An 18,274-nucleotide genomic window follows, 5' to 3' on the forward strand; every position below is an offset into this window, starting at 1 on the left:
AAAGCTCTGGAGTCAAGACGAGTCAGTCAAAGAGCTAGGAGTTTAACATAGCTTCTCTACCTGGTGGGGCACAGAGACACTGCAGAGGGTATTGGATGACAAGTGGAAAATATGAAGTGAAAATAAGTTGAAGGAATGTAGGAAGAATAAACAAAGCAGAGTTTGGACTTGTAAATAGCGTTCACACCAACATGTTTAACTTGGCACTTACTAATATGGAGATGCCTAAAAACAACAAATATGGACGCCTCACATCAGCCTATAACCATTGTTCAATTAAATTAAACCCAAATTTAATGGATATGGAGTGATACTGTCAATGCACAGTATTTGAATCCTCACACAACCAACTCTGAAATCATATCGTCTTGATCACGCGTCTGCTCGCAAGTAATTAACATAGAAATCTTTATCATTCATCCCATGACGGTTTGAGGGAAAGAGCTACAAACAGTATGTTAAATGGGTCAGTCCTAAACATCACTGAGCTTTGTGTCTATGTTCATTTGCAGCTCCAGAAATCAGTGCATCAGAAATTTCCTGTCATCACCAGGAGTGGGTTGCTGATGATTTTCTTTCGTCTCTCACCTGCTGGTCCTGCAGTTTGACGCCCACCACTCTGAAGGTGTTGTTGGCAGTGTTGTGGTAGATATTGATGCGGCTGAAGCCCTGCTGCCCAGGCTTGATGGGCACCCACTTCTTACTGGCATCGTCATATACCATCACCGAGGCCCGAGCCTGGCAGATACTCTGTTCACTGGAGAGGGAAGAGAGAGAGATAGAGGACATTAAGAAGAGTCCATTGTCTGACTGTGGTGAGACATTTATAGATCCGGTTTATTTATTTTCTCATAGAGGGTTTCTTTTGTTCTTGTCAGTACAGGAAAGTCTGTTTCTGTTGGAGTATAGACATGTAACCCTTACTATTATGTCCTAGCTTCTGAAAAACTCATTTTTATAAGAAACTAAGTTGAGCATGGAATACTAATAGAACAGAAAACAACTGGAAAATGGGCAAGATTGGGTTCTCTAAACAGTATAGAGAATCTTGGATTATAGAGATGCTTTGCTGCACTGTTAATTCTCATACTGTAAATGTGATGGTGGTCAATAAAATAAAACCAGTGAAACAGAGTCACTGTATGATTATCTGGTTAGCTGAGGGATCACTGGAGAGCCACACCTTTCCGCAGCTACCACTACAAGTTACCACACTGAGAATAACATACTGCCACTGTAGAAATCTGACAGCTTGTGTGTGCTGAGGAGAGGGTGGGTTGCCATTTTTAAAAACTTTAAACAAGACCTCAACCTAAAGCGGAACCCTGGAAAATTCCCCTTTCCCTCCTGGCCTTTACTGTGGTATAGTAACATCATAACAGCACATCAAGAAATGTTTAGAGGCACCAGTGCAGAAGGGTGTGTGCAATGTGTTGGGTAATGACATAGTGTGTTAAAAACGCAAAAAAGTGTTTGATCAGCAAGTGTATCGCCAGCTGGAGACTCATTTGGTAAAAAGCAAACGAAAAGTCACACATAACACACAATCACACAGCGATGAGGAAGCATAAAATAATCATGTTCACGACCAATTTCAATTTACTAAAAAGACACATTTGGTCATTGACCTTTGTGGTTTAGACACACAAATCACATCACAAAATTCCCACTGCAAGAGATACAGCTGGAGTTTATAAGATAAAGAGTTATATGTATTATGTGTGACTACCGTTATGACCGTAGCACCATATATGCATGAAGGTGTTAAAACTGCCTCACTAAGGAAAGCACATAACAGCAGGTGCAGAGAGGATGTGGACAGGTTGAGGTGAGGTTAAGCTGCAGAACCTGTGAAGTGACTAAACGCTTCTCTAATTGTCCTTTTCAACACCTCAGGGACTTGCTCTGTGGCACTGAGAGATATTAGCAGCCTGAAGGTCCGTGGGCCAAGAAAAGCAAACTAAGGAGCATTGTTAATCTGCTCACTGACTGCCAAGGTATTCTAGTGCCTTAATCTCTGCCGTAGTTCATATAAAATGACATAAAATAACAAAAATGTGGTCAGTGCAGCAGCAAAAGCAAATAGGATCAGGTGGACAAAAGAGCCGGACTATAAGTGTGCAACTTAAACAAAAAGGGTACCAGGGCCGCAACTTAAAATTACTTTAATTAACTGCCAATTAATGGTTTAATATGAAATGCCAAAAAGCAGTGAAATACACTCATCATAACTTCACACAGTCCAAATCGACATCTTTAAATTTGACACTTAAAAAACCCAAGATATCTAATTTAACATCATATGTGACAAAGAAAAGCAGCTAATTGTCACATTTGAGAAGTTGGAACCAGGTAATGTTGGGCATTTTTGTGTAAAACATGACTGAATATCTAAACTGCTGCTGCTTAATAACTTCCTTTTTAAATCAAATGTGACAAAACTACAATATTTGAGATGTAATAGTGATATACTGGCAGCATTATACTGTATAACACATAATAAAAGCAGTGCTGGAGAGCATGAAAAAAGCCAGAAATTATGACAAGAACCAAAAGTATGATCAATTGTTCTATTGCCATGGGAGCTTGAAGTGAATGAGATTATGTACTGTACACTCCTAGCAGTTTAGAACAATTACATTAACAATAAAAATGGCAGAAATAAGAAAACATGAGGGAGCAATCTTTCACAGCAGTTATCAGGGGCTGGGACTGGTTTCCAAGGCCCTGAGGATGGCAGTAACATTCAAATACCAACATGTGACCGCCCCCCACCCCTCCCCTTCCTCTGACAACCTTTCCTCGGATGTGCCGCTCTGCAGGAGGAAGACAGCATGACACCCGAGAGACCCCCCTGGACCGCTCAAACACATGGTTTGGTCCCAGCCGACTTCTTCTCACTTTTCTGCCATCATCTGCTCTCTTGTTCCCTTGCGGTGGTCTGAACAGCCTCAAATAACTCATCAGGGATGAGATAGCAGTGTAGTGCTGCATATCTTTATCTCCAATAAATAGCTTTTTATGGTAAACACTGGGTTTGAGAGTGACACAGTCTCATCTTAATGCTGGTTTTTGATGTGCTTGATATTCATCATTTGAAACAATTGGACATTTAGTGCATTGTGGCCTTAACAGTCAGTATCGTCGTACTTTCATTTACATTTTTTCTTTTATCTAAAAATCTCTTTGTAAGAGTTTTTTTCTATGCAACAATATTAGAAAGTGTATGACATAAACTGCACAGCAACATCATTGTCGTTTCCTAAGGGAGAAGCTTTTCAAGCTCACTTGACAGATGGATTTCAGCAACAACTCCCACGATTACAACCACCCTCCCTCTGTCCAATATCCATCAATCCCCACTGCACAACTGTTGTCGAATTAACCAGCAGCAATACCATATCAAAGTCAAACACAATTTACTCATGACAATGATTCTAGCACAGAGACATTTTGTAAAATTCTATACTGGCAGGGCGAAAGTAAGAGTCTATGAGTCTAGATGCTGATGCTGGCGGCTGGAAAATGGTTACACAATCAATATCCTCCATCTAGGCACAAACAGGAACCTCAAAATCAAACAGGAAACACATTTGTCATTAACACAAGCAAATGTGAACGTGAAATTCCTCAAATACATTCAAACGAGAATCATTCAAGAATCTGAACTCAACAATTCACTGTCCAGTTTGACAGCCCAGACACAGACACAAACATTCATCCTTAACCTCATGCACGTCATCCTAATCCTAATATGTCAAGATTAAGGAAAGTTAAATGACAAATAATATCGATTGTTATATATCAGCAATCTGAAAAGTTCCCTGTCTCAACATTTGAGGAAAACCTTCAATTCTGGATGGAAAACCATGAGGGATAACTACAGACATCGTGTTTCTACATCTCTAAATAAGTTAAACAGACTCTCTAATCACATAACAGACACTTCTCTCCACTTCAGAGACCCGACAGACCACCAGAGTCTCGTTGGGATAGGGAAGGGAGGGGAGAAGGGAGGTGGCTGCATCTCTGTGATGGATCTTCTTACAAAAACAGGCCCTATTTCTGGAGCAGTTTGGGCCAGAGGGATGGAAGGCCTCCAGCTTGACGCTGACGGTTTCAGTTCTCATCAAGCAGTCAGAAATAAAGCGGGCGTCTCGCCTCTTCCTTCTTTACATTCTGCGCATTGCTCAATCAAAACATCATGGGATGTGGAGCAAAAAAAGAAAAGTGGGAGGATGGTGATCGAGTCGAGATAATTTATATTAGTTCCTTTAGTTGTTAGCTCTGAACTGAACTAGATCTTCACCGAGCAGCTCAACTAGTTCCAGTGGAAAAAAGGCTTTTCACTACTTCTGTCAGTGTGTTAAATGCTTGTGTGTGTGATCTAGTTACTGAGGGTGGCGGACTCTCTCTTGTCACATGACAAAGAGGAGACAAGGCACAATAGGGCACATGATAGCTCTGCTTCTACAGACTAAAAAAAAATCTAGAGGCTCATTTTGCTCAAACGCTTCATACATTCGGCCAAGAACAAAGCAAAACAAAACAGTGATTGAGTAGAGAGATGACATAGACGAGAGGCAAAGAAAACAGAATGACTATGTGTTTGTGATGAAAGGATCGCAGGCGATACAGCGTAATCTGAGAAAGGTCAGTCATTGCTGAAAATCACAATCAGTGACATTAAAATAATGTGATGAATCAAACTGATGTTCAGAGGAGAAACGTCCATAACAGGAAGAACTGAAGGTCAATTTACAGAACAAGAAAACAGTGATAAACTTAATGAACAACAATGAATGTTGATAATTGGCACTTGATGCTACATTACATCATAAAAGACAAGCAGTGACTAAAAAGTGTTAGATGATACGAGGGAAGATGATACAGAAATTCATCCATGTCCTTGTTTTGTTAAGTTGATTTAACATCAATAGACATTTTCACGGCAGACATTTTGACTTGTCAAAACAGGAAAGGCACAGGTGTAATTAATAACGTTAACAATGGCTCCATTCCATTAAGTGTTCCCATATCAGTGAGTGACCATGCACAATACCAGAGCCCTGTTACGGCTCACCTAAAAGAAATTCATGTTATTAATTACACCTGCGCTTTTTATCTGCTGAGTTTTGAGGAGCCAGCGGAACAAGCTGAAAACTTTGATATGCCGTCTCATAAAGTTGATATGGCGAACAATAGGCTTTTTCTGCCTGCTGCTGAGAGCCATGAGAGTGACTCAAAACAGAAACTTAAACTATGAAACGTTAACAAAGGAGCTAAAAGATGTGAAAATGCTGTGTAGAGCTGAGGTGAACTGCAGGGTCAGGTAATATTTTTCTGTGAGTTCGTCACTACGATCGACCCCTTTCACATGAGGGTCATATAGTCATGTGAAGCATTAATATAAATCTATTGATTATAGCTGCTCTAGCAGTTTCACCATGGAAAGCTGATCATTTGGGCAGTTTCTCTGTTCAGGCCGCTCCAATCCTCTGAAGGTTTAAGCCTGCTATATTCCCTCTTGTGTATTCTATACACTCCATCTTTAAAAATGCATAAGCACCTCCCCACTACCAACTCATGAATAGAAATAGGAATACTGTACGATTCCCCCACATCGACCAGCTAATTAATAGAGCACAAATATTTAAAATGTTGTTTTTAATAAATGCAGCTGTTTTTTGGTATTTGCTGACAATATATATTTGTATTGGTGCAGAGAAGACAAATGTATTCTGAATTTAAAGTCTGGTTTTTAAGAAGGATCAGCTTGACTTGATTTTGCCAACAGCTCCTGTCTGAGCATTTCACCTTGCTTTTGCTGGACTAAGCAGATTTCTCAGAGGAGGCTAAATAATATTCACCTCAAACGGCAGCCTGCAAGGGGTTGAGAAGAAAAAAGACAAGGAGTACAGAGCACAGAGAGCGAAGGAGGTGAATAGACAGCAGAGACAAAAACAAGGGCAGAGAGGATATGAAGGCTTTTGCCACACTGAGCACTTCCTCATGTTAAATAAGCCTCATAGGCGAGTGGTGAAAAGGAGGCCACATTCCCAGGCTTTTGAATTAAGCAAAGCACTTCCCTGCACACATGGTCAAACATATGTGCCCCCCCCTTGCCCCGCCCTCCTCCACACAAATCCTATACATACACACTGGCTGTGTGTTTTCAGTCCATTAGCAGAGATCTCAGTGCTGGAAGAAACGATGCCTGAACCTGATCCTGCCCAACAAATGACTTTATACAGGATAGGCTGAGTGTGCATATTTAGGAACAGTAGTTTCATGTTTCTGAGAGATTCAGCAGCTTCATGATTAGATCACTGTTGTAGGATGTATTTAGGCTGGGAAAGTGTTTCCTTGGCATACTGGGAGAGTGGGTTGGGATGGTGGGGTGTATGTGGCGTTCTCTTTGGGTAGCACCCGAGGGCAGAGCTTCTGTTATCATGGCAATTAGCTTTTGTTGCTGGGGTAATTGTTTCATCCTGCTGGTTCAGAGTGGAAGGCACCCGAACAGACCCGAACAAATGATGATTCAACACAGCCTCGCACAGGCTCATGACAGCAGATCAGATTCGTTAGGCCTTTGTTTCTGTGATGAAAACTAAATGTTAAAAACACTACCAAAGACTACCAACCCTGCAGCGAAGTGCGCCGTCAGCTAAATAAATGTTCAACAACTGATACAAAAACTAGTGTACAATGACGGAGCTAGTCATCAGTATGAGAATCCTCATACAATAGTTCAGTTTTTTGTTGAATTTCACAATTTTCCCAATGCAATGTTCCTTGAATAGTGCAGTTGGTCTAGCTTTGCTCAATTACAAGAAATATATGTGATCATGTAACTGCTCCACTCAAATGCAGTTAAATACTTTTCCAAAGATGGATGGGTGATCTAATAAACTACACAATGTATTGTTTTTGGGGGGTTTGTTTTTTTTTTTTTGCATTTTATGGCTTTATTTGACAGCAGAGAGATGATAAAATTCAAGGAGACAAAGATGGGAAACGACACGCAATAGATCCCTGACTGAACTCAAACACGGGACTTTCATAGTCTGCAACTTAAACCTGTGACCCACCAGGATGCCTCTCCATTTCCGTACTCTTAATTGATGATTTACTCTATTAATAAAGATATAAAAGATTCAATCCACTTCCTAGGGTAGCGATGGCATGAGATTTTTATGGAATGATAACCGTCTCAGAAAATATCACAGTTTCACAGTATAAGGGAATGCAGTTTTACCCAATTATTATAAGTATTATTACACAGTATGATAACTGTCACAGTTCATACTATGGTATACCATGGTATGGTACTGCTGCAACCCTAATAGACACCCTGCCAATCTAACAGTTAAATTTACGAACTGCATGCAAAAACGGGAAATAAGCTTTCCTGAGTTCCTCTGGCACAGGATCAAACCTTTTAGCTTTAAAGAATTTGCCTTTAGAAGAATCTCCTGCATATAAAACATGTTAAATATAAGGGGAATCAGGGAGTACTGGTATTTCAATGGTCAAAAGCACAAACTATGTAACGCTCTTCCTTTCCTCTGTGCCCCAGTCAATCATGTCTCCAATGCTCAACCAGCTAATATGAGCAAAACTGATGCCTAAAATAATGAAAGGGGCCTGATGGTTTGATGAACGCAAACAGAAAATCCTAATTAATCCTCTTCTCAACTGTCACATCAGATAATAGACGAAGTAACAAATTAACTCTGATTATTTGCTGCATCTTAGCAGCAGTCGATCTGCACAGCGGGTGACATCTTCATGTATCCAATTAATCAATTCATTTCATGCTAATTAAGTGGCTTAAAAAAAAATCCTAACCTCCTGTACAATGAAAACCGGCTGAGAGAGACAAATTCCAGAGAGGCTTCCTGTGCAGCAGGAGTTATAATTACACAGTTTTATGCATCCCTGGTTGGTACTAATAGAGACATACAGTCAGTGTCATGGAGGGTTTATAACTCAACCTGAGGTGTGGTAAACACACAATGGCATCCTCAGGTAGATATTGTTTATCTCAGCGGACCAATATGCCGTCATATCTGCAATCTGGCTGCTCTGGCTGAGAGAGAGACTGGCTGAGAGAGAGACTGGCTGAGAGAGAGACTCTAAAATACACCAACTCAATACAGTTCAGCCTGCATAATAAGCATGTTCTAAGTTATCCGTCTAGTATAGGTTTATCCTGATACAGGGGGAGATGTAAACAGGCTCAATAACCTTGCAATAACAGAAGTTCAAGTGGTACTTCAACTCATGGCCTAATCATGCTGGGACCGAGGCTGTCTGCTCAACAGGAACAAAAATACATAATTATGGTACTCATACTGTACGTACGCCCAAAATAACAGTCCATGATATTTTTAGTGGAGGGCCAGCTCAGGGCAACAGAAACAGACACAGAAACAACACACACATACACACCGACAAACAGACACACACACACACACACACACACAGGATTTTTATACTTGTATAACTCAATGACATAATGTAGTCCCTAGGCCACAACCCTAACCTTAACCATAACAAATCAAATGCCTAACCCCTAACCCTTACTCCAACCTAAACCTAATTCTAAATTTAACCATGAAACCAAGTCTTAACCTTAAAATAGTCATTTGAAGAAGCCAGCCAAATGTCTTCACTACTATGGTTTACAACTGACTGGTCCCCACATAGATAGTAATACAAGCCCACCCACCAACCCACACACACAGAGATTGGTTACTTTGTATGGAGTCTGTAAATTGTCTGTTATTATTATGCTCACCATGAGGATTATAGCCACCAGGAATGACTGGGAATTTTGGGTCAGGGCAAAGCCACCACCTGTGTATGGGTGGGGGTGTATACATTTACAGTATGGATGCCTGTGTGTTTGGGTGGGTGCTGGGGTCTAGCTGACAGAGTGAAGAGGTCTGTATGACTGGCTGGATTAGAGACAGAGCCTGGCAGGCAGATCATTACCTCACTGCAGTCTTAAATCTAAATTAACCAGGACTTAACTCTCGTACAAGACCTCTAATCTGCTCCACGGGGAAAGTACTGTTCACAGGCACACGGAGGGAAGGAGGCCTGCGGGAACTAAAAACAGCACAAGCCAACTTTATTGCTGAGGAACAGTGTGAAGCCTGGTTGTTTGTAAGTGAGCAAACCGAGCACAGTTAGCTTGTTTGAAAGAGACAGTGAGAAATGTGATAGATGCCAGATTTCAGGGATTGCAGTGATGTTGCTGCATGGGATGTAACACTCTACTACAGTAATTAAAGCTAAAGACGAGTCACATAAAGTCTTATTTTTATTATTATTATTATGCCCTGATACTATCTACATCCAAATTACAACCTCCCTGCCATTTTTCCATACATGTTTTGTTTTTGACTCAGTTGTTCACCCCACAATTCTGGTTCAGACTGACATATCTCAGTCACTATTGAACAATTTGCCATGAAATTGGAACAGATTAATGTTCCCCTCAGGATGAATTCTCATAACTCTAGTGATCCTTAATCTTTTTTTTCTAGGGCCATCATCTGGCAAGCTAAAAATTATGAACATGGTAGACATTATACCTGCTCATCATCAGCATGTTAGCATTGCCATTGTGAGCATGTTGCCTTGTTAGCCTTAGGATTTAGCTAAAAGCACCACTGTGTCAGAGTGCAAGCATGGCTGTGGACTCAACTCTGGTTTTATATATAGCTTTATAAATTCCTGCTGTCCCAGCTAACAAAGATGCCCCATGGTGACATGTTTTGTTCCACTTCCTTCATAGGCTTCCACAGAGTGTTCACTGTGATGAATTATCTGGTTTAAATAAATCTGTTTTAGCTGATTTTTATAAATGCACAAAATTACCTTTTCTACAAAAATCAACTTAGATCTCTTACAAGTAACAATGATGACCTTTAGGGTCAAAGCTTCAATACATACTATTCTTTTATCAACTCAACCTGGACATTTTTAAAGGTAGTTTGACACAATTACTTGTCTTCTAGCTATATGAAAGAGATATATGAGAAGATTGATGTGCACACTGTGTAGCTGCAGCCAGCTGTTGGTTAGTTCAGCACAGCACAAAGACAGGAAACAGGGAAAGAGCGCCTGTCTCTGCCCAAAGGTAACAAAATCTGCCTACCAGCACCTCCAAACCTCACTAATGGACTTGTTATATCTCATTTGTTTAATTTGGACAAAGACTGTCGGCTACATATTTACTGTACAGTCATGAGAGTGGTATCAGTCTTCTCATCTAACACTCAATCAGCAAGAAAGCAAATAAAATGGAGAACAATTCCTTTAAGTGTTGTTGTTTTTTCTATATGTTTATATGGACAATGCGACTACAGTAAAGTCACCGCAAAAAACAAAATCACTCCCAGCATGTTAAATATAGTATCAGCTCGCACCGCAGGTTTTCATCTGCCGACAACAAACTCTACTACACTCAAGAAAAAATTATTAAATTATACATTTGTATTTTTACTGTAAGTATGAATATGTATGAGACTTTATATGTGGGTATTAGTACTGAACACTGAATAACATCCTTTCATAATAATCGTGATTAAGACCACAATAATGAGGATTCAACGACTTTAAAACTAAGCTTTGATGGCATAAAAATATCTCCATCTCCTCCACTAATGCATCCCAGCTCCACGCACAAAAATACTATCACATACTGGCCCGACAGTTCAGATTCTCATAATCTACACAATGCCATCAGAGCTTCAACATCCCTGATCCATGATCATGTTGTCCAGATTGTGATAACTGTACTACAGCATAGTGTGTTTATCTAACCTCTGCCCCAGTGATACACAAAGTCCAGTGTAATACTGCAGAAAAAGGACTAAAATTAAGCCCCAAATGGGTGAGAGAGAGAGAAATAGAGAAATAGAGAGAGAGAGAGAGAGCAGAGTACCCCTCTCTTAATGGCATTAATGCAAACCGCATTAATGTGCTTATGTTCTTAGCTAAATGTCCCAGTTGTGTGCAAAAAGCTCAGTCTTATGCCATGATGTGTCAGTCTGCAGAGCTATACTGTGCAGCGGGAGACAAAGCATGACCTATATTCTGCATCTACTTGACTGTGTGATTCACATATATAACAATACACTGAAAATACATGTCAGTGACTCTGATCGCAGGTACCAAAATTCATATAAAATGTGAAATCTGGGCAACACATGAAGAAATAGTCGACCATATCCATGTTAACTTTTTACACTGAATATATACTTAGTGTAATAGTCTATTGTGTATTTCATCTACTTAGTATTGTCATTGTGTTTCTCCGTATTGTATTTCTATTACTGCGACTTCTGTCAACTCTGGATTAGGATTTGTGGATATGAACATCCTGTATCACGGTATGCACTGTTTTTTGTTTTGTTTTTTAAATCATGATGTATTGTGATCTAGTCATTTTTCAGAAACATCTAGTAAACAGAAGTTTACCTAATCCAGTGAATCAAATACCTGACAATTTAATAAACTAAAATCCACTATTGCCCAAAATGATTTACAGCCTAATACAACAGACATAACATAGACAGATTTAATCATCTCTAGGTATATCATTCAATCACCCATCCCTAATTTGTTTGTCAGCTCTGGAAGCCTTTTTTCCTAATCAAATGTTTTTTTGTGTGTGTAATTTTTCCCAATCCACATTGAGGATCTATTTCACAGACTTTACAGCCCTCTTAAATGTGATTTTTGGCTGTATAAATAAATCTGACTGCATCCAACTATTACAGCCATGAGTAAATCGAGCTAAAGTAATGATGATGCTACTATCAGGTTTAAAACCAGGTTCTTGTGTCCTACATAGCGAGTGGTTCATGTCAGTTTTAAGCAGCAGCTGCACATACTGTACACATAAAACCTCATTGTCCTTTATTTTTAAATCGACGCCCTCTTCCCTTCTTCCTCTCCCTCATGATAACAAGACAGCCAACAGAACTGTTTGATCCTATAGTTCTCATTTGGGACTACAGCAGTGACCCTCTTTCATCCATCCATCCTCCCAGCAGAAAACAGAGAGAGAAAGAGAAGGGCACTGGCCCGAAAGGCTGCAATTTTAGCCAGAAGCCATGCTGTCTTCAATACTTGTGTGAATTAAACATGTATGGAGCTCTTACACAGCCCTGCTATTCAGAGATGCTCTATGTGCGGCTGCAGCGTGTTTAGAATAAAGGAGATGCTCAGAGTAGGGTTCACACTGTGGGCTGAATCTCTCTGGCTGTGACTGAAAAGATGCGACCAGGCGGGAGGAAAGAAAGAAAAAAAAAGATGATCATCAAAACATAACAGTCACAACTTCTGACAGTTAACTCTTATACACAATAACAACAAGCTGTTTTGTTTGCAATTTTCTACCAAATCAAATCATCCACGGACACAATAACTAATCCAAAATAACCTAAATTCTGTGTCTAAACGACAGTTTGTTGAGGCCAGATTAAGATTACAGATTAGTATTTGAGCTTTGATTAAAAAACAAGGGAAAGATTTGCCCGTCTGTGCTGTTAGAATAACCCAACCATTTCTTTGCACACAGCGATCGAACCTTGTCGACCAAACTATCAGACGTCAACTGCGCACACTGTAAATGACAACTTTCACTGTTTCATTCACTCCATGTAAAATGCTTTTATTTCTCCCCTTCAGTTTACTTGCTGCCTTTAACATTTAACTTCCATCACTCATCACTGACATATACTGGTGGAAAAGTGGAAATGACCACACACACACACACACACACTGTCGTACAAAGTGTGGGTACAAACCTGGCAGCAATGTGGCTGTAAAACAACCCTGAGTCACTGACACTCTGAGGGAGGCAGTAACGAAGCACTTGGAACCGATGTATGTCCATTTTGGTAAGCAGGAAGGTAACAGCAGCAGCAGTCTATGGCACAAACTCCTCGTCGTGTTTCTCCACTACCTTAAAACTACAACTCATTAAAAGCAGTTTAATCCTCCTGCTGAAAGCCTGCCACATAAACTACAAAACAAGAGCGACGGCGGCACAAACAACCAAAAAGATCCACTTAAACGTCCCCCGGTTTGGAATTCTTGTACTGTGGCATCCACTATGATCCATCCAGCAACAAAGAGATGACTGACGGACAGACTGGCAGAGATGAAGTCATTGACCAGCCTGTTGTCTGACCGCAGATGAGCATGTGTGTCTCATTGAACCTCTGTGCTATTGTCATACTGTTCACCCAAGGGAGATTACCTCATATCCGTCTCAACCAGCTTCTACCCCCCATCCACTCACTAATGTTCAGTGAGTGTGTGTGGGGGGGTTTGTTGGGGTTGCTGCTGTATACCCCCCTCCACCCCACCCCCCACCCCCAGGACTCCAGCCTGCTGTTGCAATACACAGTATTAAACACAGCTTGAATTAACGGCCAGCGGTCCATACTGTGGACAGCTCCTATTGATTGGGATGCCCTCTACCTCAGAGGACACATGCAGCTGGTGAATATACACAAACATGTACGACACACATTAACTGAAAGTGGTGTGCTTGCTGAAAGTCCATTAACATCTACTGAGTAATTGACTAACTCTAACACTCAATCACAATTTGACACACACCAGGGGCATTTTGGAAGTCATCAGCTTTATCGCTGGCTGGAGGGACTTTGTCCAGACTGTAGTCCAGATGAATTAAAACTAGAGCTGTATCTATAAAATTGGCCTATATTACATAATAGCTGATATAATGATATTGATGTACACAGCGTTTCTATTACATAGTTTGTCCCACTGACTTTTTAAAGTTGGTTTTAAGTTCTCCACTTCCTCCCACTGTACTAAAATAAAGCCAGAAATATCCGGGATTGGGACACTGCCATCTTGGCTGGTGACGTCTTTTGGAGACGGTGTAGTATCAATCGAGACCCCGCCCATACACCTGGCAGAATCAATCACTAGCAGGGCTCAGCTGTCAATCATGACATTAAACCCCCTTTTTATAGCATCAAAAATGAATTAAAACCAAACTTATTAGTGTTAAATGAACACTTGAACATACATCAGCATGACAGAAACTATCTTTGGGAAATGTATACTTTGACTTTTAGTTTGGCCCATGCAGAGTTGGACCAAGAGGGGTGGTACGGGGTGGTAGCAACCAAAAAGTGTTTTTAAGTTAATGTATCTTAATTTGGGGGGTTTTCAGCAAATATTGAAATATGTGATTGTTTGTGTCTTGTGTGGTGATTCCCTGACTTTCCCTCTAGGGCCACCATGAGTTTCAAATTTGTGGCTTTCAGGGAAATGTCTTGATTCAATTGGATGGATTGCTGTGAAATTTGGCACGCACGCACGCACGCACGCACGCACGCACGCACGCACGCACGCACGCACGCACGCACGCACGCACGCACGCACGCACGCACGCACGCACGCACGCACGCACGCACACACACACACACACACACACACACACACACACACACACACACACACACACACTCCGGATGAATTATACAAAATTTGGTGATCCCCTCACTTCATCAAGCACCACCATAAGATCAAACTTTAAATGAATCCTGTACTTTGGTTTATGACTAAATGCTTACTAAACTAACGATATAACCAATAGCCTGTGTTTTGACCAAAGGATGTTCTAATATAATAAATATGATTAAAAACATGCAATAAATACACCAACCAAGAGCAAGACACACCCACTCAGATTCACTCTCTCTCTCTCACACACACACACACACACAGTACTCCAGTGTGAGGATGAATATTACTCTTTGAACTTTGACCTCTCTGGCTCACTGGCCTTCCCTCTGACAGCTGACCTCATATGCTGCAGTGACAGCAAACAACACAGTCACACCGCCATGGGGCGTGACAGGACACTCTGCTGCAGAAAAATGCCACTTCTGATTGGTCAAATGAGGGTCACAGTGTACAGTGATTGGTGTAACGGGAGCGCCAGTCAACAGTGATTTTGTGATTTGGGGGCACACAGTAACGCCTATGCCAAGCAGAATTACCGTTGGCTCGTCTGTGGCTCTGAGTGCCCAGATGGACTGCAGGACATTTCTGTGGCAGGCCGGGCAAATGTTAACAGGCTCGATCTGTGACAGACGAGGCCCTGTTGTGCCCTGAGGATGGCACACTGCCTGCTCACTAACATTTTATTAACAGAAAATAATAACAGGCGATCCTAAACTGCTGCAGGTACAATTTAGGTCATGGGTGGAGTGTCCTGAGATAATTTGTGTTATGAATTGGCGAATTGAACTGAATTGAACTGAATGATGACATTACTGACTTTTTTCAGGTCTGCAACTAAAGATTATTTTCATTATTGATTAATCTGTTGAACCTTTTCCCGATTAATCCATTAGTTAATTAGAAAATGTTGAACATCTTGATCACCATTTCCCAAAGCCCAAGGTGACACCCTCAAATGTCTTGTTTTGTCCACAACCCAAAGATATTCAGTTTACTCTCATAGAGGACTAAAGATAATATTCACATTCGAGAAGCTGAAATCAGAGAATTTGCAATTTTTTTAGTTTTTCTTAGACAGTTCCTAAGAAATATTCCACATTTTGAGAAACACATCCCAATCTGGATGGAAGCTAATTTTCAAAAAATAAACGTAAACACAACTGCAATAGGACTGTATATCAGAAATTTATCTTAGCAATCAAATTAATGTCTCATCTCACACATTTTCCCCTGGGAAATTTAGTATCACAGACATATTACTATAATATACTATAAGACTAAGACAAAAGAGAAGATGTAAAACTGATTTCCTAGTGAGGGACTAAACACACTTTCTCAGATATAGTCTTAATATTTCCTTTCAGTTGTGTTACTGTATGTCTTCACTGTTACAGGTGTTGAATTTGTGCATATGTGAATATCTCTCATACAGAAAAGACAATACATTGGGGGTGCACTCACAGCAGGTACCACAAGGCTCTTGCAGTTCAGAAAGTCTTTATTGACAGAAATGGGGGCAGAAATGTCAGAAATAATTTTTAGGGTTCTTTCCGCATTGTGTTTCCTAAATGATTTAATCTAAAATTAAAGTATTGTAGATATTTTTCTCAGCAAATAGATACGTTTATTGTTCAGTACAATCGCCCAAACCTACAATTTGACCAAGGAAAGACTCACCTAGTTACAACATCGGTTATATATATAAATCTTTTGATTAAAAGTAAATTAGGAATCATGGTCTTAATATAAGGAAATCATTTGGTGTTATCATATCAACAGTAAGCAGCAGTGAAGTGTCCCAGAATGAAATCAGCATATTGACCCCCAGTGACGACATCACTTATTCATCACATACATCATGCCAGTTGGCCCCCAGGCTAATTGTCATGGACACACATACAGTACAATATGGATAGCAACCCCCACTTCTACACAACCCCTCCCCCACCTCTCCTTCCCCTCAATCCACCTTCCTCAGCGCTCTCCGGTCTGCGTCCCGCCACTAATCCTGATCCTTAAAGAGAAACGCTGCTTCCATTTGGAGCGAAATACTTAGATAGGATACACAGACGGATACACAGCGGGTGCACAATGACAGAATAGATGCTTGTCCATATTTGATACAATTCTGTGATTTCTCAGTCAGTGAACAGTTACATAATCATGTACTTTTCTTTGTATCCAGTGTCATTAACTGGAATATGTACTGTTACTGATGTGCTGAAATGTCTGGAGGCTGACAGGGTAGGAAAAGGAAGAACTGACTGCTAAAGGGGAGAAATAATGACAGGATGGGTTAGATGAAGAGTTGAGAAAAGTGAGTTTTTAGAAAACTGCCAATGGCAAAACATTTCCATAGATTTGGAAAAGGAAACTTTTGAAATGATGCTGTGATATATTTTTATTTTTTTGTTACATTTTGCAATCTGAATGGCCGCTAGCATGAGCAGCAACTCATGAATAATGAACATACTGTGAGAGAGAGCTTTTCCCTCTGATGTACTGTACTTTACAGTAGATTACTAGAGTGCATGTGGTCAAGCATAAACCTCTGATGCTATCTCTTCTGCCCCGCTCGGCTCCACATCTGTATTTGAGCTTCATCAAATCACTACGTCCCGCTGTAATCTGCCAAGGCCATATTATATAGAGACCCCTCTATCCGTGTGTTATCTGGCTTTTGATAGTCCCACTCATTCAGCCATTCAGAGATTAGCGCTCTCTATCCCTTTCTTCCTGTCTTTCTTTCTCACACATGCAACGAGTCAGATGGGATCCAATCCAATGAACGACAGGGAGCAGCTGAGCAGACACACTGACAGACAGCGAGGAACTCATTCCTTCTTCCCAGGAAAAAGACTGAACCAATGAAAGATATGCTAAAGGGTAACCAATCAGGCTTCTCTGCTAACAGCTGGCTCCAGAGAAAACACAGACAGAGGGGTGGAAAGAAGGAGGCAGACAAGAGAAAGTCAGCAACTCCTAGAGGAGATTTTCCTCTCCCATTTTTCCTTGATTTTCCTCCAACTCAAGCCATTTTTCAACAGCATGTAGAGCTGGAACGGATGATACAGAAAGAAATGCAGACAAACAATCCTACAAATGCTGTTGCTGCAGAACCAAACAGATTCTGCGGTCTGAAAGCTGAGCCAGGCTTTAAACAGAAACACTAGAGACAGAGAAAAGAAGCAACACTCCAATTTTACTTTTACTCATGCGACTCCAAAAGAAAAGACAAGCTAAAAGAGACAGAGAAATTAGGAGTTTTTCCACCTTACCCGAAATCGTCCAGGGAATACATGTCACTGAAGAAGACAGTCCAGTCCTCAAGCAAAGGATGAAAGGAGGTATAAAGGGGGTGGGGGGATTATGGAGGAGAGGGGGAAGTGTCAGCCTGAGAGGAGAGAGCGGTACACATGCTGTCCAACGCTGAAACAAACTCAACCGTTTCCCTTTTTCACATCCTCTAAAAAAAAGCTAGGAAAAAAAAGAATCCACTACGCCAACAGAGCAGACATAAGACTGAGACACAGAGAGTGTGGGAGGGAAGGAGTGAGAGAGAGATGAGGAGTGTTGCAACAGGAGTAAGGGAATGCAAGAGAGGGAGAGAGAGAGAGAGAGAAAGAGAGAGACGAACATGTGACCAAGGCAGACCAGTCACCTCTCTGCTCCGAGGATTGGAGTGCCGTCTTTCAACCTCCAAGGAATCATTTCCACTCGATGGAAATTACATGTTAGGCTA

General features: G+C 40.9%; 1 protein-coding gene across 4 annotated transcripts in view; it reads right to left on the reverse strand.

The window, feature by feature from the left end:
• Nucleotides 1-18,274, reverse strand: part of evla (Enah/Vasp-like a) — a 34,983-nt gene that overhangs the window by 11,799 nt on the left and 4,910 nt on the right. Inside the window, exons 2-3 of one of the 4 annotated variants that reach the window (XM_051381387.1) lie at nucleotides 17,811-17,837; nucleotides 589-757 (exon numbers count right to left, since the gene is read on the reverse strand). In XM_051381387.1, the coding sequence (XP_051237347.1) occupies nucleotides 589-757; nucleotides 17,811-17,837 (196 nt within the window). Of the gene's footprint in view, nucleotides 1-588; nucleotides 758-12,830; nucleotides 13,218-17,810; nucleotides 17,838-18,274 lie in introns of those variants that run through there. The other 3 variants (XM_051381379.1, XM_051381414.1, XM_051381394.1) reach the window with 3 other exon arrangements.

The sequence above is a fragment of the Dicentrarchus labrax genome, unplaced genomic scaffold (genome assembly GCF_905237075.1).
Source record: "Dicentrarchus labrax unplaced genomic scaffold, dlabrax2021, whole genome shotgun sequence".
Classification (NCBI taxonomy): Eukaryota; Metazoa; Chordata; class Actinopteri; family Moronidae; genus Dicentrarchus; species Dicentrarchus labrax.